General features: G+C 37.3%; 3 protein-coding genes across 7 annotated transcripts; 1 reads left to right on the top strand and 2 right to left on the bottom strand.

Moving 5' to 3' along the window:
• Window positions 1–2292: 2292 nt before the first annotated feature.
• On the top strand, window positions 2293–11852 carry LOC133867467 (uncharacterized). Its single transcript, XM_062304241.1, has 17 exons — window positions 2293–2794; window positions 3632–3991; window positions 4101–4241; window positions 4453–4585; window positions 4704–4817; window positions 4917–4990; window positions 5080–5154; window positions 5868–5960; window positions 6043–6103; window positions 6407–6739; window positions 7400–7526; window positions 7645–7744; window positions 8462–8531; window positions 8625–8774; window positions 8896–8991; window positions 10077–10396; window positions 11260–11852. Exons 1-17 carry the CDS (start codon window positions 2714–2716, stop codon window positions 11515–11517), a joined length of 2586 nt encoding a protein of 861 aa, XP_062160225.1. The 5' UTR covers window positions 2293–2713; the 3' UTR covers window positions 11518–11852.
• A 1753-nt stretch (window positions 11853–13605) lies between these two features.
• LOC133867470 (pathogenesis-related thaumatin-like protein 3.5) lies at window positions 13606–18420 on the bottom strand. 3 transcript variants are annotated; one of them, XM_062304246.1, is made up of 2 exons: window positions 18290–18420; window positions 13606–14385 (listed from the first exon to the last, which is right to left on the bottom strand). In XM_062304246.1, the coding sequence occupies exons 1-2, from the start codon at window positions 18294–18296 to the stop codon at window positions 13685–13687; spliced, it is 708 nt and encodes a 235-aa protein (XP_062160230.1). In that variant the 5' UTR covers window positions 18297–18420; the 3' UTR covers window positions 13606–13684. The 3 variants fall into 3 exon arrangements, with proteins under 3 accessions (XP_062160230.1, XP_062160232.1, XP_062160229.1); XM_062304248.1 differs by having other exon boundaries at window positions 13606–14373; window positions 18290–18408; XM_062304245.1 differs by lacking the exon at window positions 18290–18420 and adding an exon at window positions 14488–14569 and having other exon boundaries at window positions 13606–14373.
• LOC133867468 (probable 1-acyl-sn-glycerol-3-phosphate acyltransferase 4) lies at window positions 18015–21554 on the bottom strand. Of its 3 annotated transcripts, none has more exons than XM_062304242.1 (5): window positions 21293–21554; window positions 20560–20658; window positions 19452–20101; window positions 19031–19161; window positions 18015–18543 (listed from the first exon to the last, which is right to left on the bottom strand). In XM_062304242.1, the coding sequence occupies exons 3-5, from the start codon at window positions 20024–20026 to the stop codon at window positions 18095–18097; spliced, it is 1155 nt and encodes a 384-aa protein (XP_062160226.1). In that variant the 5' UTR covers window positions 20027–20101; window positions 20560–20658; window positions 21293–21554; the 3' UTR covers window positions 18015–18094. The 3 variants fall into 3 exon arrangements, with proteins under 3 accessions (XP_062160226.1, XP_062160227.1, XP_062160228.1); XM_062304243.1 differs by lacking the exon at window positions 21293–21554 and adding an exon at window positions 20766–21065; XM_062304244.1 differs by lacking the exon at window positions 20560–20658.
• Window positions 21555–23277: the final 1723 nt, after the last annotated feature.

The following is a 23277-nucleotide window of genomic DNA, read 5'->3' as shown; positions in this document are numbered from 1 at the left end:
TATATTATTTTAAATTTGAAATGCCGTACTAAATTACTAATATTAATTTCTTATGTGCTATTAAATATACAAACTCCAAATCTTGACTTTTCATCCAAAATTAAAACTTGCCTCACATCTTTAAATGTTGCAATAAACCTTCTGCACTCGTACAATTATGAGGTGGAACACATGGCAGAACTGTACTAATTTGACCAGGAAAAAAGAATTATATTTGTTTTTTTCTTTACATAAATGATATACTATATTCTTATCTCGTTATAATTTTGTTGGGTTTATCCAACGTTACCCCATCAACCCTCGAAGTTTTTTGTGATTTTATTTATTATTATTTTATAAATCGATAAATACTGTCACTTCAATTCAGTGAAATAAATTTGAAACAAAAGTATAGTTCATATTTGATAGAAATAAATGACATGGAGTGCGGAACTATAATTTTAAATAAGGGGAAATTATTATTATTATTTTTTTGTAACAAAAAAAGAAAAGAAAAACAAAGACTTCTTGAGAGGGTAAAAATAATAATTTTGGAGGGTCTTTCTCTTTTTTACAAAAAGGGGAAGGAGGAAATCATATTTAATCCATAAGTTTTCATTTAATTTAACTTTATTCATTAGGTTTTCAATTTTAAGAATAAGGTGTTTAAGTTTTATTCAAGTTTTAAATTGGTCCCCTTATCACTTACGGTCAAAGTTAACGATTTTATATTTGTCACATGTGTCTCATTTGACACGACAATGCCTATCTCAATGTCAAAGTTAATGGTTGTTTCTCTAACGTTACAAATCAAGAATATTAAGATGACAAAGAAAGTGGTTGTTGTTTTAAGAGTTTGGAGTTGGGATATTTTGTTTTTATGGATGATTTGGTGCTTAATGATATGACATTGATATTGGGTGTAGATATGAACGCTAGCGTGTCAATTGAAACATACCCGATTAATAAATCATTCATTTTGATGAAAATGTAATAGAGATGCCCATTTAAAATATTGGCAGAACCTAAATATTATATTATTGAAATTAGAAATCTAATAACTAAATTCAAATTAAATAAAAGCATAGTGGTTAAATATGATATTACTCTCAAAAAAAATAAAAAAATAATGAAGTTTAGAGAAGTTTTTAAATTTTTTGGAGGGGTTACTATCCCCAGGCTCTAAGCCTAAGGATGGTTCCACCCCTAGTGCCACATGAATTGTCACGTGATAATTCTGTTGCATGACAATTCATATTTTAGTGGTTGACGTGATAAACGTAACGTTAATTGGCATACCAATTTATAAACATGGTAAATGTCATGTGCACTATCACATAACAATTCACATTTTAACAATTAGTATAGTAAAATTGGTACGCAAATTATCATATAAGCTTATAAAGAACTTATAATAAAATGTTGATAAAATACACTTTAGCTTGATATTTAGACCTATAATTTCGAAAATCTGGAATTGATAGACAAGCATACACAGAATCTAACTGTTGTTATGTTATCATGATTAATGCGTGCCGTCTCAGTTAAATGTGGGAAAAGTTTTCCTTAAATTGTGATTGGGATAATTTTGTCTAATTTAGTTTATTAAATTGATAATTAATTATTAGAACATATAATTTTTACGTGTATTTTTATAAAGCACGTGAATCACATGCTCTGAACACAAAATAAAACTTAATAAATTTAATTGGTGAAAACCTATTTTAATAGTTATAGAAAACTTTGTTTATGAACGATGTGTCTTTTAAAATACACGGTTTTAAGAGTAATAATATACGCCACACTTTTATTTTATTTTGTTGATGTGACACTGTCCATCGGCCATTGAATTTTTTTTATTGAATAATGCTATTTAGTAAACTGTTATACAAATAAAATGATATAGCAGTGAAAAACATCATTTAAATTAGCAAGGACTAGTAATTTTTTTACTGCCACATTATTATAATCATATAACATTTATATAGCAGTCTAGTAAATAATATTTATTTATCAAATACTTACATTGAGTTTTTAAAAATTGTATTTTTATTAACTACATTTATTTATTTTGTTTTAAAAAAAAACACGTGAAATCGCTAAAAAAAAAAGCAGAAACCAAATAAATTGAGACAAGATTATCAATAAACAACGTTCGGGGTTTTTTTCCGTAATTCCAAGCAACATGGAGGCCATTTACATGGCGTCCTGGCAGACTGATATTTGATGTTCACCAATACTTTTTTAGGTGAATTTTATTTGAAAACCCAATAAAAGATTAAAAAAAATAAAAAACACGGTCGCTACCCACCCCCACCCAATCTAGTTGATTTTCTATCACCTCCTCTCTTTTCCTTGTGCGCTTGTCTCCTTCACACTCCCTCTCTCAGAATTCACTTGAAGGTGTTTACGAGTCACTGCTCCCCGAGACGCAGCGAGCTCCCGATTTGGAGCAACTTCTCCGATATCGGCACTTAACGACTCGCTCTCTAACTCACTTACTCACTTACTGTGGGTGTCATTTCGGTCGGTGCTTGCAAATCGGTATCTCGCCGATACAGACACAGCACAAAGGGGGGTATCTGGGTGTATTTGTTTGGTCTATTCGTAAAGAGCATTTGAAATGCAGGCGCGCCAGCGATTTTTCGGGGTTTTAAGGCCGATCGGAAAATCGCCGGCGATTTGATGGAAAAATCGGAACTGTTGGAGTTGGAGTTTTCGGTGGTGTTAGTTCATGGAGGTAATCGTTCGGTGTACTCCATGTACAGTGCTCAGATTTCGTGGTAAGCTTCGCCACGCCGTCGTTTTGTTCGAGGTAAAGCTCTGCTATTTTTTTTTTCTAAAAAAAACTTTTTTCTTCCCTACTTAGTAGTGCCGTGAGAATGGGGGATGTAGGGTATTGTTTTTTTTTTGGCAAATTGTTCTAGGATGTGTTTGGTAGCTGAGAAAGTATGGGAAAAGAGGAGAAAAAGTTGGGGGTTTCGAAGTGACACTGTTCCCTTCAGCCGGCTGTGAGTTGTTTGAGCTTTGTTTTTTGTTGTCTCGGGAACCAAACGGGGGCTTTGGGTTTATAGGCAAGTGCTTTTATTTTGGAAAGGAACTGTATTCGCAATTTTATAGTTTAATTACTTCTCAAGTCTAGATGGTTTAGTACTTTCCTTTTCTTGATATATATATATTTGTTTTTTTTTTTTTTTTTTATTTGAATGGAAACTTCGATTCGTGCTTGAGGAGGCAAATTTGTGAGAGAATTCGCTCTATTTGACTTCTTTTGCGGTTTAGTTTAACTTCATATTGGAAGATTTAGCTGACTTAGTGTTTGTCTTCGCCAATAGTAGTTCTCAGATTTGCGAGGGTTGAAGGTGTTTTTCTGTATTATCTCACTAGAAAAGAAAAAACTGGCTTATTGGGTTCAGGAATTTCTTTCATCTTGTTTCGTAGTTGCTACTGTGAGTTTGGTTTTCTTAGATCTGCTTCTCTTTCTTATTAAAAAGAAAGTCAATTTGTATTTGCAATTTTTTTTTATTCTTCATATATAATCTACAAATTCGGGTCTTTTGATTGTGCTCATGTGTATGAATTGTGTCAGATACCCAGATGAAAATTTTGCTCAATTTTATGATTTTCTTTGGTTACTTGCTTTCTGCTTCAGATTATATTGATACTGGTATGGTTGGAAGCTACTAGTGGAAAATCCCTAGAGCATCAACTGCAATGGCAAGGCGCGGAACGGGATAATGAGAACAACATTGTTTCCCACTCTTGCATCCATGACCAGATAATTGAACAAAGGAGGCGACCTGGTCGCAAGGTGTACTCTGTTACTCCACAATTTTATAAGGAGTCTGATATCTCTAAACCCCTTCATCGAAAAGGTAGGGCATTGCTTGGTGTTTCCAGTTTCTCAGAGCTGCAAAAGGATGCGAAGCAACCTATTAGGATATATCTAAATTATGATGCTGTTGGTCATTCGCCTGACAGAGATTGTCGACGGGTTGGAGACATTGTGAAGGTGAGAGTGTTGACCTTAGATTTGTATGCTGTATACGTGGTTCATGCCGGTAAACCTTATGTTGGTTTCCTTTCTCTGTTTATGCTTCATTATCTGTGTCTTTAAACAGCTTGGCGAGCCTCCTTTGAACTCTCTTCCTGGCTCTCTGTCTTGCAATCCTCATGGCAACCCTCCAATTTTGGGCGACTGCTGGTACAACTGCACGGTTGATGATATCTCCGGGGAGGACAAGAGGTCTCGCCTTCACAAGGTTGAGTTTGTTCTTTGTATATTCTCATCTTATATTGTATTTTATAAATTCTTATGAAGATTGGATCATTCTTCTGTTTTGCTTCTTTTTTTTTAATGCTTCATGTCCCTTATCTACTACTGTATCACTGTGAGCATTGTTATTTACATTTCCCTTTTAGAAATTTTCTCATTAAGCCGGGAAACTTATCCTTTGAAACCAATTTATGTAGGCTTTGGGTCAGACAGCAGACTGGTTCAGGAGAACCCTGTCTGTTGAGCCTGTGAAAGGGAACTTGAGGTTAAGTGGATATTCTGCATGTGGACAAGATGGAGGGGTACAGCTTCCACGTGAATATGTTGAAGGTATCTTCACTGTAATTGAGTGCCTTTTTTTTTTTTGGAGCTTATAGCAATCTGGTTCTTTTGGTACCTCTTGTTTGGTGGAAATAATCAACACTGACCATTCAACTATTTCCCCCAGATGGTGTTGCTGATGCTGACTTGGTTCTTTTGGTGACAACAAGACCTACCACTGGCAACACTCTTGCATGGGCAGTGGCATGTGAACGTGATCAATGGGGCCGTGCAATTGCTGGTAAATTATTCATGGAGCATCTTTTGGTATCTAGAATTATCTTACCCTTTCAGGCGATAGAAATCTGAAATCAAAATGAATGGTACTTTTATTTCGTAGGACATGTGAATGTTGCTCCTCGCCATTTGACAGCTGAAGCAGAGACTTTACTTTCAGCTACTCTGATACATGAGGTCAGTTGGTTGTTATATATATATGTTGAAATCAGAGAAGTGCTGGAAGTAGTTTTTTGTTCTAATCAGCAAGTTTTTATCTTTTCCAGGTTATGCATGTTCTCGGTTTTGATCCCCATGCCTTTGCTCATTTTAGGGATGAGAGGAAAAGACGGCGTAGTCAGGTAAACAGTGCTCCATAGTTTTCTAGATTCTACCTATATTATGGAGTGTTTGGATTGGGGTAATCTTCTAAGATTCCTGGAAATCTTAAAAGATTATCTTGTGGAGGGAATCCATATTCCTAAGGGAATGTGGATTATCTCTTAACCCTCTTTTGCTGAGGATGTGGATTCCCTTCTATAGAGGTGGGAATCCACATTCCCTTGACCTTGGGAATGTTTTCTTTCTTTTAAAAGACAATAATGCCCACGTTTCATACGTTTTATAAGACAAGAATGGCCAAATCCCATGCCTTAGCTAAACCTTTTTTGTGCGCGTGCTAAATCACAACCCTCAATCCTTCAAAAACTCTCTCCATTTTTCTTGTATAAATGGTTACACAAGAAAAGTTAGACTATGTTGATGGTGAAAACGCTAGTGGCCTGCTTTCTAATCAAATATAAGTTTCTTTAAATCTACCTAAATGTACATTTAGAAACAATAAGGTACTTAGAATTTGAAAGCCTCAAGCTTTGCTTATATGCTTGCCTGAAATTGAGTGCAATGAAACCTCTTTTAGTTTGTACTTCCTTTTGCTTATAAAATGTTCCTTGTTTATATCTTCTTGCTCTCAATATATAAGAGAAATAGTTAATATTTTATTTCTCTATATGTATGGGAGGTTCATAGGCACTCCTTTTGGAAGGTTATGGTTACGTGTAATCTCTATTTACAGGTTACGGACCAAGTTATGGATGATAAGCTTGGGCGGATAGTGACACGGGTGGTGCTTCCACGCGTTATCATGCACTCGCGATATCATTATGGGGTGATTGTCAATATTTTTCTTGATGGAATAAGTTGATCTGTTGCTTATAAATCTGTATAATTTATAAATGTTTCTCCGGCAGGCATTCTCTGAGAATTTTACTGGATTAGAGCTAGAAGATGGAGGAGGACGTGGCACATCAGGTTTCTAGTTTTAATTCTCTTCTTATGAGTTTTGTGTTAGAATCTTGCAAACGTGAAATCTCTCTTTACATGTCGGTATAGAAGTTTTCTGAAGCCTCTATGCCATAAAAAATAATGATATTTATGGAGGCTTACATTTCGTCGGATGATTTAAGGTTAATGTTTGAAACTATAAAAATTTAGTGAAATAATTAGGATGCTAGCATCTCTTCCTTTCTGAGACATATTGCATTCAATGCTGTTAAATTTGTTTTAGCATTCACGAGAGAAATGCTCAATGTACATCTAACAACTTGCTTGCAGGATCGCATTGGGAAAAAAGGCTTCTGATGAATGAAATCATGACGGGGTCAGTGGATACAAGATCAGTAGTTTCAAAAATGACACTTGCTTTACTAGAAGATAGTGGATGGTACCAGGCTAATTATAGTATGGCAGACCGTCTTGATTGGGGTCGCAACCAAGGAACTGAATTTGTGACCTCCCCTTGCAATCTCTGGAAGGGGGCATACCATTGCAACACAACCCAGTTGTCAGGCTGTACGTATAACAGGGAAGCAGAGGGTTACTGCCCAATTGTAAACTATAGTGGAGACCTCCCTCTGTGGGCTCGCTATTTTCCCCAGGCTAACAAAGGTTTGTTCATATTTGTCATTTATGTTCATCTCTAATGATAGTTGATGCTCATTAACCACTCACTGGGCTTTGATTTAAACATGCACTAAGCAACTAGACCAGCCTGAGAGGGAAAAAGAGAAAGGAAAAGGCATTTTGCATGATAATTTGATGATATAACCTTTGAAGACTGAAGAAGATGACTAAAGCACTAAAATTGAATGTCAAATAAAAGTAACAAGGTAGCTCTGGAAGTGGAAAAAAAATCCTTCTCAACCTAGTATACTTGCAACAAAACGTATAGTTGTTTTAGGGGAAGCTGTTTCTAAATAAAACCATTATAATACTCTCTGTTGACTTGTTCCATGTCAATCTACCCTTTCCCTGTACTAACCAGTAATGTTGCAGCAGGCTAGTAGCCACCAAAATATTGACTTGGTTGGATGGACATCATTTCTGATTGCCTTGTGCTCGCATTGAAATCCTTTGGTTGGTATCATTGAAAATAGTATCCCAATCTTTTATGCGGTACTCAAATAAATTAAATGCATGCATTTCTTTTGGAAATATGTGCTGATTAATGAGGATGTCACCATTTTATATGGAGTTTGGGGTTGATTGTCTAATTGTTTGGTTGGTTCATATGAAGTTCCATTAATTTATTTTTCTTACTGATTGCAGGTGGACAGTCCTCATTGGCTGATTATTGTACGTACTTTGTAGCTTATTCTGATGGATCGTGTACAGACACCAACAGTGCACGGGCACCAGACAGAATGTTGGGTGAAGTGCGGGGGAGTAGCTCTAGGTCAGATTTGTGATTGGAACTTTCTCAACTAGTTGTATAGAATGCCTGATGTACTATAGGATGTAGTTAAAAGCCTTAAGTTTCAATATCTCATGACATTTCTCCTTCCTCAATGTAGGTGTATGGCCTCATCACTAGTACGTACAGGTTTTGTACGTGGTTCTATGACCCAGGGAAATGGTTGTTATCAGCACAGGTGTATTAATAACTCTCTAGAGGTATGATTTGGAGCTTCAATATCTGTATTTCCACATGAAATGCTCTAGTTGATTAGGTCTAAATGACTAGAAAGTGGAGCTGGAGAAAGAGCACAAAGAGCATCTAATTCTGCAAAACCTTAAGAGAGAGTTTCTATCATGCACTGTTTTGTTTTACTATGAAAGAAACAGTAAGACCTATGGTTCGTTCTGTACGTCAAATGAAATATAAAAAGAACTTTCGTTTGACACTAACTAGATCTTACAATGTTTTAACATAATTTTTTTTTTAAAAAAATAACAAACAAGAACTGGTAGCCTGATGGTGGTTGCCTTACTAAAAAAGCTCGATGGTGATTGCATGTTGTGTAGCATCCTTATGTAAAGGTTTGGTGCATGTTGCCCTTTCCTACAATATGTTTCATCTAGTTATCAACCCAGGTAACCTTGATCAGGTCCATGCTGGTGCAGTGTGTATCCAAGTCTAAGCAGGTGGATTTGTTATTTGATCTACTCTCCCACTTGCAGCAATATGCTGAATGGTGGCAGATTGCTCTCAAATCACCTACCTATGGTTTGAGAGCACGTGTCCCCTCCCCACAACTATGCTTGTTATTTACAACAATAACTAGGGCAAAGGATCCTTTTTCTTAGAAGTTTTTTTTTTTAAAAAAAGTTTACCCCCTCCTTTTGCTGCGATACTAGTCCCAAAGTAACTCTTATTAATATGCTTTTCAGGTTGCTATTGATGGTATGTGGAAAGCATGTCCTGAAAGTGGTGGACCAATTCAGTTCCCTGGTTTTAATGGTAATTATGCTGTTCTATCTACTGATTGTTAATGTTATAAAATTTATTTTTTCTCCACATTTCCTTTGAATAAATTATGATGTTTTTCTGTAGGTGAATTGATGTGCCCAGCATACTATGAGCTCTGTAGCACAGGCCCACTTGGATCTGGGCACTGTCCCAATTCTTGTAATTTCAATGGAGACTGTGTTGATGGAAGGTGCAATTGCTTTCTAGGGTTTCATGGTCATGACTGTAGTAAACGTGAGCTTTGTTCCCCCTCTTTCCCTACTTTGTAGTCAGTGTACAGAATATAAGTTTGCTTCTGAAATTTCACACTTTTATCTTTGATGTGGCATCAGTTCTAAATTAATATTTTTTCCAGGCTCCTGCCCCACCAATTGCAATGGACATGGAACATGCCTCTCTATTGGCATTTGTGAATGTGAAAATGGGTTCGCTGGTGTTGACTGTTCTACTGGTAAAGGAATATCCTTTATTTACTTTATCTTTTCATTTGTTATATGTTTTGTTGACTGATTATTTGTTTAATTATGGTGAAACTACATACTACCTACTTTTTGGTGGCTTTCATGTTCTTCATGTTTAAGTTACCCTTTCTCAAACAGTTGTTCTGCGTTAATTGGGGAAAGGAAATACAGAGGGCAATGCTGTACATATTAAGGACTTGTCTAGAAAAAAGAGTTGTATCCATATTTTGGTAATTTTACAGATAAAAATTAGATCCAATATATCGCACTGATTTTGAAATTGCTCTTGCCACATTAGCCAGTAATGCACAGATCTTTTGAGAGGATGGCTTCCTTTTAAAGAATGATTAGCTTATATTAGTGATGGGTTTTGTAATGACCCAGGAAAAAACGCTAGCCACATCTGCGCTATTACTTCAAAATGACTAGTCAATTTGAAGCTTTTCTAGATTCGCTTATAAAGCTTAGTTTCACATAGTAACTAACAAATGTGATACTTAACAACCATGGGATTCTTTCTATAAACCATCCACTCTATATAGGCAACTTTTCATCTTCCCAATGTGGGACTGAAGTATTATAGGTCCCTTCTCGAAGTTCATTTTAATATATACTATCACTCCAAAAAGACTAGTTAATTTGAAGCTTTCCTATAATCATTTATAAAACCTAGTTTCACCTAGTAAGTAAACAATGTCATACTTAACACCCATGAGTTTCTTTCTATAAACCACCCACTTTATGTAGGCAGCTCTTCATATTCCCAATATGGGACTGGGGTATTACTGGTCCCTTCTCGAAGTTCATTTTAATCTAAAGCTTGTAGATTTGTGTCTAAACTTTATCTTGATAGGTATAATATAGGTATAGGCTTAGACGCATAGTCAACTCTAGTGCATTTGGCGCAATTTTCATTTGGATAAACACATGCTAGGTGAAGAGGTTTAGATCAGTCTTCTAGGAACATTTTTCACAATACACGGGGGAGTCCTTGTTTGATCCTTGCATGCACGTGATGAGTTTATTGCAGATCATTTTGTAATATGTTAAAATTGTTCTTTTGAATAATATGCAGCCATTTGCGACGAACAGTGCAGTCTTCATGGAGGGGTCTGTGATAATGGAGTGTGTGAATTCCGTTGTTCAGACTATGCAGGCTACACATGCCAGAACAGCTCCATGCTCTCCTCTAGTCTTTTAGTTTGCAAAAATGTGCTGGAAAGTGATATATCTGGGCAACACTGTGCACCCAGTGAACCAAGCATACTGCAGCAACTAGAAGAAGTAGTTGTCATGCCCAACTACCACCGTTTGTTCCCAGGTGGTGCAAGGAAGTTATTTAATTTCTTCGGCAGCAGCTACTGTGATGCAGCAGCTAAGCGCCTGGCATGCTGGGTAAGTTGCCTGTCCCTTCATACAATTGTTTCCATGAAGCATGTTCTATCGTGGCCTTCTCCCATTTCCCCCTCTCAACAAGAACTTTACTATTTATTATTGGATTTTTGTTGTTATAGTGGAGGTTTTGCTTGGTATGGAAGATCTTTATAGCAATATAACAAGAGCTTTCACTCAACAAAACAACCCATAAAATAAACCAGAGAAGAGCCTATCCTTTCTTACATATGAATGTAGTTGTCAGGAGTAGGTTCAAGATCCTCTCTAGTTTGTGTATTGCAGATCCTCCACTCATCTTTGATCCTGAGCTTCACATAATTGGCGGTATTTTTCTTGATAAAACAGAAAGTGGTTGAATATTGCAAATTTCAATACAAAGGATCCTGTCACCTATGTACAGGGGCGGAACCACGTAGCCCCCCAAGCTTCAACGCGGTCCACATAAATTTTGTTAAAAAAGCCCATAAATTACATGATTTTTTATTTTATTTTTATGAAATAGACTAAAATTAATTTTTACACCCAAAAAATGTTCTTTTTAGTTTTGCCCCCGCACCTAAAATTATTGTTCTGCCCTGCCTATGTATGCTTCCTCAGACCACTGATATCACAATCCATATGCTCTGTAGATGCTACTGTAATGTGCGATGCATAGCATATATTTAGAATTACACCTTGAACAACTATTGGCTTGTTTTGGATATATCATTAGTTTGTAGCTTGTGATAAAATGATTTGATGGTTCGTATGACATATTTCTATTTCCCATATGACGGTGTTTACTTGGCTATTGAAACTTGATATGGTTTCTGATATATTAGTTTTGCATCTGCTTGACTAAAATGTATTGGCCCAATAACCAGATCTCGATCCAGAAGTGCGATAAGGACGGTGACAACAGGCTTCGGGTATGCCATTCAGCGTGTCAGTCGTATAATTTAGCATGTGGAGCTTCACTTGACTGCTCAGATCAAACCCTTTTCAGTGGAGAGGAGGAAGGTGAGGGGCCATGTACGGGCTCTGGTGAAATGAAACTGTCTTTGCTTGATCGCATGCTGAGTATTTTCTATTTAAGCAATAGTTCCTGGAAAGGAATTTCTGTAAAAAGTAGGCAGCTTTAGGTTTTTTTCATCATTTTTTTTTTTTCGAGGTGGGGGGGTGTTCAATCTTTTTTCATTGTTTTTGTTTTTCCAATATGGGCTTGTAATTTTCTAGGGTTTATTGTAGGAAAAATGGCATGTAATGCGCTGGCCTTAGATGTAGGGTTTCCTTGTGCTTGGCCCAAAAATATTAAGAAAAATTGGGTGGGTAGGTTACTGAGTTTGGGCTTTCGAAGCTGAAAGCCACTTGTAGAGAAATTGGGAGAAAAAAAAAATGCAAAAAAGAAAAAGATGGCTTTTTTGAATGAACATTGCTTTGGCCGAAGGCCTTGAAAGTAAAGAAAAAGCTTCATTTATCTTTTTTCTGATTCTTATACTTTGCTCTTACCTCAACCTTTTTCAGCATTTCTCCATTGACAACAATTGAATGGTGCGCATTTGTAAACAGAAAATGGGAATAGAACCAAGGCTCAGAAACTGGAGCCAGAAGAAAAAAAAAATGTAATAAATAAATAAATAAAATCAATGTTCATATTTTGAAAGGATTTTTTTGGCATAACTAAAAACGTGTAATATACCAAAATCCTGGCCCATTTAAGATCTTAACCAACTTGTCTTAATCTTCAATCTGAATAGATTTCTCAGAAAAAGGGGTGGAAAAGCTGGATTTAAGATTATTCAAAAATTAATTAAGTCTTATAGCATCGTTAATACGCAAATGTGGGAAACAAAAGAATTCAGGAAGAATCAATTTCGCTATCAATATAAATTTAATTTAATTTAATTTTTTATTTTATAAGAATAAGAAACAACGTTGCACCGCAAACGTAGTAGCACTGCAGCGGTGCACAACAATGCTGTCATAGTGCTGTGCAGCAGCGTAATGACGGCCGAACCCCGTGTGGCGGTGTTGTGAACCACACACACCATACCGTGGAAGCACAGCACAAAAGCACAACCTACACTATGAGCCGCCAAGCTTCGTGCAGCGTCACAAATCCAAGCGGCTTCTTGTGGAGGCTATTTGCAGTGTGGCGAGAAGTTAAGTTTAAGACGTTTAGGTAATGTTTTTAAGTTTTTTTTTACTATTATCTCAAAGTTATACCTCACTACTTTTTTTTTTCTTTTTTTTTTCTTTGAGTAATCCAAATTTCGATTACTCTATGGGACAATGACCCTCTATAGTTGATAATCATGAATTGTGTAACAAGTAAAATATTAATTTATCGAAGCTTGATAGTAATAACTGCATTATTTAATCTTGCATATAAATTTAGATAGTAATCCAAAACGTTCATTACCTCATATGCAAATTATGGATAATAACTGCATTTAATAACCGCAATAACTGTGCGGATGCGGATACCTAAAAGAGATAACCACAATATGCGGATCATACCCTGTCATAACTCATAAGATTATGTGACAATGAAAATCAGTCTTTAAATTTTATTTTTTATTACAAGTGATATTCTAAGAACTTATTTTCACTGCTACATTATCAAGTTATATAACAGTCTACTAAATATCATTATCTCTTAATCTTTTTTCGTTGTTTATGTTTTTCCAATAGGGGCTTGTAATTTTATAGGGTTTATTGTTTCCTTCTGCATGACCCAAAAATATTAAGAAAATTGGGTGGGTAGGTTATTGAGTTTGGGCTTTCGAAGCTGAAAGCCACTTGTAGTCTTGTAGAGAAATTGGGAAAAAAATTGCAAAAAGAAAAAGATGGCTTTGTTGAAAGAACAGAGCTTCGGCCGAAGGAGGCCTTGAAAAGTAAAGAAAAATCTTCACTATTTTTTTAAAATTTTTAATTTTTAATTTTTTTTTAAAAAAATTTATATCTTAACCTACCAATTGCCATCAAAATTTGGGGTTAGCTAATTAGAAACCCAACGTAAGTGGCAAAAATGAACATGCAACCCATCCAAATCTTTTGTTTAGCCTTTTTGTTGTTAAGTAAATGTGGTTTAACCCAACCACCACATTAAGTTAAAGCACACGCCAAAATGCATTCTAAAACTACCAATCAAAGCATAAGCAATAACCACACTAACGCAAAGAATAGCATGCTTTTCTTATATTACTACATAATCAATAATAACCCCAAACCCACGTATACTTGTGTGCATCATAAAATCATAAACGAAGAAACACTTATTAAGTCATCCCCCCTAATTAATATTTTTTAATCATCACGACCCGTCGGGCAAAACGTGATCAAGTAGTCCGACCCGGAACAAGTACATGTGCTCGAAGCATCATCGTAGGCATAACTATACGCGGTCGGACACGCATTTTTGAACAACGCCGAGTATTGTGTGGGGGAGCATGTCTGCGGTGTCGAGTGATCTCCGGTGCAACAAAACTCGTCTGTGTTGAACGCCGCACATGCACTCTTGCACGCGACAACCGAGCGTGAGTCTGTGACCTGCATCTCTTTCGGGCAGTCACGATTTAGGTCCGCCACGCAGCCCGCGTATTGGCAGTCACCGGTTCCGCTAGTAGCCTTAACGCCCATTCCGACGTTGTACCCGTCCACCAGGCTCACATCATAGAAGTCCATGTTGGTGGGACCGGAGGCGATTGTGAACTCGGCTAGCGTGGCTGGCATTGCGCCGCCGAGAGTGCAGTTGAGCGAGCCGCCACAGTCGCCAGTAACGCACGTGCCATAGCCTGATGGGTCGAAGTTGCACCCGGTTCTGGCCCATAAACGCCCCGACCATCCAGGTTGGGCCGTGAGCTTGACCGATTGCCCCGAATTCAAGGAGAACCCACCACCCCCGAGGGTCGGCCCGTTTCCGGAGAGAATACCAGGCCAAACTGTGTAGGTGCATTGATTGTTGATGGAAAACACAGTTGCTGAAGCTACAGAGCCTACAATATGAACTATATATAAGTAAATTTTTTTTCACATAAAAACGAAGAAACAAAAAACCCAAGTGATTAGCTAAAAGTTAAAACTTTTGCATAGATTGGAAGGGATTTTACCTAATGAGAACAGGAGAAGAAGGGGAAAAAGCTTCGGGCTTATCGCCATTGGTGTTTATGAGGAAGAAGAGAAGGAGTTGAGAATGCGGTCGTGCACGTTATTATGGGAAGAGCTTCGTATTTATAGTTCAGTGACTTGCTTCACCCTTGCATTTTCTTCCATTTTACCAAGTTAGCCTTTTCTTTTTGTGAGCATAATTTTTTTATTTTTTATATAAAGGTACTTGTAAACCAATGGCTATTTCCATGGATAACAGAAGAAGAGGACTTGGAGCCAGTCTTCAAAACTCCAACGTGGCAAACGTCAGCTTAACCTCCCACTCACAGTCACACGTAGTCGGGCAGTTAAAGCCCACGTGCTTCCCCCTACTCTCTAAAAATTTGGGCATGCTAGTTTAGTTTACTATTTTATTTTATTTTTATTTTACGCTCAAGGGAAGGGATGAAGAGAAACAATCAAATTTGTATATATATATATGACAGTAGAGAGGTAGTCGGAAGAAGATGGATGGGCTGAAGGCTGAAGCTCTGTGCAACCAACCCAACATTAAGTAATTAAGCATGGACACAGATTGATCGATGTTCCTTTAGAGAAAAGAAAGAAATCTTGTTTCATTGTCATGAAAGTAAAAATTAGACTAAAAACAGTCATGAAATCGCAGCTTATTACCTATCCAGTTGAAAATCAATAATGAAGTCATAACAAAAAGAAACGTAGCTAACACACGCAAAGAAACTTGGCCAAGCTAGCCCCATCAAAACTAATTGACCCACGTCATTTTCATGACAACCAACCACATCCTCTTTCTCTTTCCTTTTCTTTTTGGTTTTTTTAACAAAAATAAAAATAAAAAATGTTGATGAGAGTAGGGGTGAGCAAAAACCCGTGAATCCGCCCCAACCCGCACCCCTCGGTCCCTAAAAACGCAGTTTTTAGCGATTTTTTACGGGTACGGGACTACGGATTGGATTTTAACCAACTCGTGCAAGACAGGGCAGGGCGCGGGTTTTATCTTTTTTTTTTTCCCCGGATCCCCGCCCCTCCCCGTGTAAATTAAAAAAAAAAAAACCATAATTTTTAGTGTTAGAGCGCCGCCCCCCCCCCCCCCCCCCCCCTTCCCTCATATATTTTCTTTTTCTTCCAAATTCTTCTTCTTCCTGCACTGTAGCCATTCTTCTTATTCACGAAATCACAGCCCCCCCCCCCCCCCCCTCTCTCTCATATATATATATATATATATATATATATATATATATATATATATATATTTTTCTTCTAGATTCTTCTTCTTCTTCTCTTCTTCCTCCTTCACAGAATCACAACCGACCCCTCCCCTTGCGCCGATCTTCATAGAATGATCGTTGAGCCTGTAATGGACTAACCCAGAGATCAGTTTCCCATTGGAATGCGTGTGATCATAGTTGACGATGACCCCACTTGCCTCTTTTTCTTGGAGACCCTGCTTCGTCGATGGACTCGATGCCAATATCCCGGTTTGCTTCTTCCTCTTTTTTCCTCATTCATTTGCTATTAGGATTTTGTTTTTGAGAATTGTTTTGGTATATGAGTTTGTATGTTTATCTTTTGTACGTTTGATTGTGTTTCTTTGTTTATGGAGATAGGTTCTTAGATTTTTTTCTTTATTTAGGTGTTCGCCCCGTGCATCCCCACCCCGTGCCCATCCGCCCCGCACGGATGCAAGGGGATTTTAGCGGGGTGCGGGGCCAAAAAAGGGGCATCCCCGTGCCCCCCCTCCTCCCCCCGGCCCATGCTCAGCCCTGGATGAAAGTGATGCAATTGAGATTCTATGTAATTCTTAGGAATTGTATGGGCCGAGCCTACAATTCACTCAATCTCAGTCATTCATTTATAATGAATGACCGGAAATCAACCACGTCAGCCACATAAGAAAGAAAAACGAAAGGTGTCCCTCAATCTTAGCTGAGAGCTATCTTGTAGGTAACTGACCACCTACTCAAGGTGAAGGGTGGTCCGATCACCTTCAACTTATTTTGAGGTTCCTAGCAAGTTACCACCACCAAAATATGTTAGGGTTGTCCTCACCCCTAAATGCTTGTTTTGCGTAGGTTCGGCCACCTTAAGTACTTTAAGCCTTAACTTCTGCTTTTTTCTCCTCTCCTTCATGCATTAGGATGACGTGGCTCATTTTGAGCCACTTACGACCACCCCCCTCCCCCAACAACTTGTTTTGGCCCACCACATTGGGCCTTAACTACTTAATTGGAAAAAGAAATGGACAGTTAGGTCCACATCTTTCTGTCAAGATCAAACACACTAGCATCGTTTGATGGGACGCGGCCATCGTATTATGGTCGTCAAGCATTTAAGAAATGGCATACCAGGTGGGTGCCTATGAGATCTCCAGTAAATTTCTGTCCAAATCACGCACATTGTGAAAGAAGCCATATAGACCCACTTGCCCTAATAAATTTTGAAATATATACTGAAAGCAACCCAAATTGCTAACATATCTCTTCACAACTTTGCAGCTTTCTCTAATACCTGCTACTATGCCATATCTTTTTCACTGCATTGTAACCTCCTGCAATATAAACTTCAGATACTTTTTAGCTTTTTACAATTATGTCCCGAGAATCCGAGATACCCTTCTACCCAGTATACAGAGTTTCTTTATTGGCCAGGTAACGAGATCTTTATATATATATATATATATATATATATATATATATATATATACTGAAAACCTTGATTTTAACAGGAGATTTGAGACATCAGAAGTAAAAGGAGGTAAGGCACGATGTTTTACAGAAATATCCAGTGTAATTCAGTCATAGGGACAGAGGCATGAAGATCGAGAGAATTTCAACAAATATGTGTGCATGCTCACTAACACAACATCCTTATCAGAGTTCTCTAGAGGTTGTTTTTCATTTTTCTTGATTGAGAAAGGGGTTGGCTGAGGGGAAGAGGGGGGTGTTACAGGTGGCAAATCTTAGAATCCACATTCTTCAACTCTAACTCAGCACCTGCTTGCCAGGTTGCAAGTTCATCAACAATTTGCCAAATTTTAGAAGGACATATGATGCAAATTCTAGTTGGCCGTATATCATTTCAAAAAACATTTACGACTTCAACAACATGTGGTGGTGGGATTGAGGCCTACACTAGTTGACATAGTGCACTCTTTTTGAAGTTGTCTGGCATAAATGAACCCAAGTTTAAACTCTATCCAAAAGGCAGCTGTGACTGCTTGAATATATATATATATATTTATGCCACAACCTTTGACCATATGTACTAGTAAATACAGGGCAGAACCCTAGAGTAACAGAAAATTTACCTGAATTTCTAGATAAAGCCCTAAGCACTGTGTCATGCCTCAGCTACTTGGCATAACATGATGGCATTCTTGATAAAAGGAATTGGCATTTACACTGAATAATAATAATTTTAGTAGCAAATTGCATTTTCGAAAAGTCCAGGCAGCAAATGCTTTCTTTCAGCGTGCTTTTTACCCAAACCAATGTAGATTCCAAAACAAATGTCAGCAGGACAATTTATATTGAACACTCAGCAATCAGTACAAATAAGCGCTTAAGCTTTAGATTTATCATTCAGAAAGTACTATTCACTTTTGTGACTCTTGCAATAAAAAATTGCTTTAACAAAGCCTAAAACTGGCCACGGTTGAAATTTGAAATAAGTAGCGGAAGCAAGATATACACATGCTAAACCTACATATATTTTGAACCAAATGGATGAAAAGAAGGTAAGATAAGCAAATATGGCAGTCAAACACATTACAACCATAAAATTTACCGAGCATTTCAATGTAGAAAGTTCTTCTTCTGTTCCTTGGTTAGGGAAATGGCCCTGAGCCATAAAATATGAGAGCAACTGGTCCTTAAGCTGGAAGGCATTCATTAACCAATCAGCAGCCTCACTATCAGATGCTGGAATCTCATCAACAGAGATACGCCGAACATGAATATGAACTTCTGAAGGATCCACACCAAACACATTATCCATAAAGGAAGGGCATTGATGCTTGTATGCGATGCTCACATCATAAACTGCAGTTTATAAAGAATATGAAGGTTTATTAAGTTCCGAAAACGGTATATGAGAAGACAATTCTAAACAACTGATCCATTCATGACAATGATGTCATAAACAAAGAGCTATTGGAAGACATGTTTTGACCAGTCAGGAAAACATTTCAAATGAGTTAACCACCCCCAGTTTCAATTATCAAGATGTTTTCCACAGATTCTACTGCAAGCAGAGTCATTCTTTTGTGAGTTACAAAATACTGTTTCCAATGGTAATGCGAAAGGAATCAGGAACCACAATTATTACATAAAACAGACAAGGACTGGATAGCACCACCACTAGGCAGAGAGTTGGCGTCACCAAAGGTGCATCTTACAGTGTAACTACACACAATTTTCATATCTACCAGATAAATGCAATTAATCTACAAAAAGTGCCAATGCAAATGCCTTGAAAGCAGAGAAATTTCACAGAATGGAAGACAGGAGTATAATTTTGTGAAAGAACCTGCATCCAAGGATTCCCGTAGAGCTTCCAAGCAAAAAGAAAAGCCCTTAGTTTTGGGGAGTAGGACATTAGCCAGAATAGGAAGTCCAGCTTCAGCTGCAAATTTCTGACTTTTCTTGCATTTCTCTTCACTATATAAGAAAGCAAACAAAAGGTTAATGTCTAAATGGAGCAAACATAAGTGTTGCAAGTATAATTTCACAAAACAAGATGTAGACAGTAATTAAAGAAAGACAGATAGGACGTACAAAAGGACCCCATGCATTGCTTAACATACATTTAAGATCTGTAATTGCCAGCCAAGATAAGGTAACTTAAGATTATCCATACTGAACTCAAAATTATATCATTCTTTTTCTATAAGAGAAGATGCGTGCACATGGAATTTAATAGAATATAAAAGGTGATAAAGAGGTAGTACGTAAAATCAGTTCCTTCGGGAAAAACAGCAAGCCACAATGGATCCTGACGGTTCGTAAATGTTGAAAGCGTATGGTGCAAAATAGGTTCATCAATTTCCCACTTCCTTTCCACGGCAATGAACTCCAATATGTGAAATCCCCAACCTAAGAGAGGCAATTTCATCAAGCTGCTCTTAAGGATATATTTGATGTAGCCCAGACAACCCTTCCGCAATGCAAGATTCCACAAGTACATCCAGTCAACCTCAGTTCTGTGGTTGGAAATAAGCAAAACACGCTCCTTTGCTGGAACCATATCTCCAGCAAAAACCACTTTGGTCCCGTTTATTTTTTCAAATAGAAATGGCCACAGAGCAAGCCACAGGCCAAAGAGGAAGCATGACACTTTCCTACTGTAATGTATGTTGACAAGCCGTAACATGCCAGCAGCCGTGGGTGCAAAATACACTAAAAACATGAAGGCAGTGGAAAGAAACACCACTAGACATATGACACCCCTTAAAACCCTAAGTGGAGTCAAAGGGCGATGCTTTAATTTATTCTTAAGAGATCCTAGCGGCCTGAAAACTTCCATATTATCAGTAACTGTTCAAAAACCTCCCTCCCAAAGACAGCAGCAATAATGGCCCCAAGGTTACTTGAGATGCTCCTAAAATATGAGGAATAAAAAGCATATCAGGGGAAATAAATAAAAAGAAGAAACATGTCTATCTCAAAACAAAAACAGTTCATATCCATGCTTGAAAAAGGAAGGGTGGGGAGGACAAAGCATGTTATAGCATTCATGACTAAATGGCAAAAAAATGAATGTGTAAACCAATTCTGAGAGAACATCTCAAGTTATCAGCAGAACTAATAAACAAACTTATTGTTACGGGCCAGCTGGTGGGATAATCCTCACAAGAAACCACCATGTAGCTCATCCCTATGAAACATCAGGCCACTAAACTTTGAATAGAGCGATAGTTCGATGTTCGTAATAAGTGTCTGTAAGGCTACAACTGCTAAAGCAATATTCAGCTGGTCTAGATGCTCAACTAAACTAAGCAGATCCGGTCAAATACTAATTAAATTATCAAAGCTTAAAGACAAAATTACTCTTCTTACGTTAATGCTTTGACAGAAATGCAGACAACAAGTATCAGTTCCCTTGGCAGCGAACAGATCCATTATGTGGTAACCTAACAATCTGGGCAATGCACCCATCTGTTCAATTGAATAAAACCATATCAGATATTTTCAATCGTTGCCATGACAATATCGAATTTTTAAGTTCAACAAAAGGCAACAGCCAGAAGTGGGGAGGAAATTACAAAGAAAATTTGAATTCCCATCTTGAGAAGCTGCAATATCTGTCTTTTCAACAACTCAACACCCCCCCGACGAGCTAAAGAAAATGTGTTCTACTCACAGCTCATCCATTATAATTCACTTATATTACCAATTCGCAAGTCAAAAAAAAGAAAAATTGAGCACAAAAGTGTTCATAAGATAACATCAGTTCATTGAGCACTTCATACTACACTTTTTCACAGCCTCATTGACTATGGTTCAAACGTTATCAATATCAAGCCCACAAACATCAGAAAACTTCCCAAAATAAGACAAAAAAAATAAAAAAACAAAAACAAAAGGTATTGGAATCTAATAGAGCTTAAAAGATCATGCCAAACCATAAAATCGACATGAACCCTAATTCCCAAATTAACGACCGTAAACGAAACTCCGATGGAGAGTCAGTTATGATAGGAAGTCATAGAACAATTTCATTCACAAACGATCTGAATATTTATACATGTTTTCAAAAAGATTTTGATAACTTCAAATTGAGCTCTCGTACCTGGACTCTGATCCGAGTGAGACACAGAGAGAGCTTTTCTTTCTTTCTTTTATCTTTTGCTTCTAGATTGGGTTTCTAGAACACCAAACTTCCATGTATATGATGGCTATATGCCAATAGAACAGGGAAATGCGAATCTCCTAAGATTAGGATTCTGGGGGACGTGGGTGTCGCACAGGGTCACCCGCACCGAGGTGAGCGACGTGATTGGCTGAGACCGGATAGCAAAGTCAGACTGAAAACGACCTTTTCGGTTTTACTTTGGTTTGCTTGGAACTCGTTAGAAGAAAAAGTGGATGTTTATCAAGTGAAGTGAAGTCAAAAAAACGACAAAGCCCTTTCGAGTCTGTCGGAAGCAAGACTTTTTTTTTGCCGTGTCTGGAAGTGAAAGGAAGAGCCATGCTTCTATCTAAAGAACCCATCAATGAACCATAGCACTATAGTCTATCGATAAATTATTTATTTGCAACTTTAAGTTAGAATAGATAACAAAAGTGTTAAAAAGACTCTATCAACTTATGTATTTCAACTCTATACTTAATTTTTCTTAATTCCATAAATAGTGTGTAAAGTTATATTATTCCTTATCTATTTTTTTTTTATTCTTTATATCCACATTTTTCGCTTTGTTTGTTTCTTTTTTCCTTCCACCACTCCACATTCCTCCTTTTTATTTCTTCCTTTATAGCGGAGATCTAAGGGAAAGTGTGTAAAGTAGTGGAGTTATCAAACTGAACCCACGTTGAAAAAAATATTATAATAAAAAATAATATAGAGTTAAGAATAGATAATAGGATGCATAGTGTATTTTGAAACTCATTAGCTAAACTAAATAAAATGAATTTTGATTAGCTATTCTAGACTGAAAAATACATAAGCAATTGGGAGTATTCTAATTGGCCCAAAAGCTAACCAAATGGACCTAATCCAAAATTGAGATAAGTCTGTTCCCATTCTCATATGGCTCCATAGTAAATAGGTTCCCATATTCAAATTTGTGGGGGTGGATAAATATGGGTACAAAGCAATGTGTGATACAAGAAGGAATATGGAGGCTCGTGTATCTTCTATAATTCAAGATGGAGATTGGTTTTGGCCGGCTGCTAGATCGGATAATATTGTCGAGATTCAGAGTAGGCTTCATGAGGTCCAGATTAGTGAAGCTGATCAATTTATTTGGAATTCTAAGAATGAGATTTACTCATGTGCTGAAACATTGGAGTTGTTTAGGGGAAAAAAAAAGAAGAAGAAGTTATTTCTTGGTATAAAATAGTATGGTTTCCTATGGCGATTCATCGCCATTCTTTCATTCTTTGGTTGGTGTTTAAAGATGCCCTTGTTACTAAACTTAAGATGTGTGGTTGGGGGTATGGTAGTGACACTCTCCGCCGCTTCTGTTATGGAAAGCAAGAAAATGTTGAGCATTTGTTTATCCATTGTAGTTTTAGCAGAAGAGTATGGAGGTCCTTAATGGTTGATTGTCTGATTTTCAATCCAATTATTAAGTGGGAGGAAGTGGTTCGTTGGAGCATATCATGACTCATGAGTAAAAGCTTGCTTGTGAGCTTATGTAGGTTATGTTTAGCAGCTTCAGTCTATCATTTATGGAAGCTCATGAATGATCTCTGTCATGGTAATTCTCCTAAGTCGGAAGAGGCTGTGGTGAACCAAATCAAATGGGAAGTTAGGTCCAAAATTATGGCTAAAGGAGGATTTAAGAAGTCTGCCCTTAGTGCTAAACTTGTACAGTTGTGAAACTTGTTTTCTTTGGTGTAATGTTTGTTTTGTTCTGCTATAGTTTGATGTGCAGAAGTGATTTGTATCCCTTTTTAGGGAAGTTGTATCCAGTTTTCACTGAAGAGATGAACCTTTGTTGAGTTTGTTCAATGATAGTTTTAATTCATCAAAAAAAAAAAAAAAATTGTGTGGGTGATATTCTCTCTTCTATTACTAGGTTATTGTTTGGCTTTAGAAAAATGTTATAT

The sequence above is a fragment of the Alnus glutinosa genome, chromosome 4 (genome assembly GCF_958979055.1).
Source record: "Alnus glutinosa chromosome 4, dhAlnGlut1.1, whole genome shotgun sequence".
NCBI classification, from domain to species: domain Eukaryota; kingdom Viridiplantae; phylum Streptophyta; class Magnoliopsida; order Fagales; family Betulaceae; genus Alnus; species Alnus glutinosa.
This window is presented reverse-complemented; position numbering and strand designations above follow the sequence as displayed.

Bases quoted from the DNA above. Each gene is read 5' to 3' on its own strand.
- LOC133867470 (XM_062304245.1), bottom strand. From the start codon at position 14,536: ATGGCGATAAGCCCGAAGCTTTTTCCCCTTCTTCTCCTGTTCTCATTA. The intron at 14,374-14,487 runs GTAAAATCCCTT...TTCATATTGTAG, and splicing joins TCTTCTCCTGTTCTCATTAG to GCTCTGTAGCTTCAGCAACT.
- LOC133867468 (XM_062304242.1), bottom strand. From the start codon at position 20,026: ATGGAAGTTTTCAGGCCGCTAGGATCTCTTAAGAATAAATTAAAGCAT. The intron at 19,162-19,451 runs GTACTACCTCTT...TTTCTTATATAG, and splicing joins CCCGAAGGAACTGATTTTAC to TGAAGAGAAATGCAAGAAAA. The intron at 18,544-19,030 runs GTTCTTTCACAA...TATAAACTGCAG, and splicing joins ACGGGAATCCTTGGATGCAG to TTTATGATGTGAGCATCGCA.
- LOC133867467 (XM_062304241.1), top strand. From the start codon at position 2,714: ATGGAGGTAATCGTTCGGTGTACTCCATGTACAGTGCTCAGATTTCGT. The intron at 4,818-4,916 runs GTAAATTATTCA...TTTATTTCGTAG, and splicing joins ATGGGGCCGTGCAATTGCTG to GACATGTGAATGTTGCTCCT. The intron at 7,527-7,644 runs GTCAGATTTGTG...TCCTCAATGTAG, and splicing joins GTGCGGGGGAGTAGCTCTAG to GTGTATGGCCTCATCACTAG.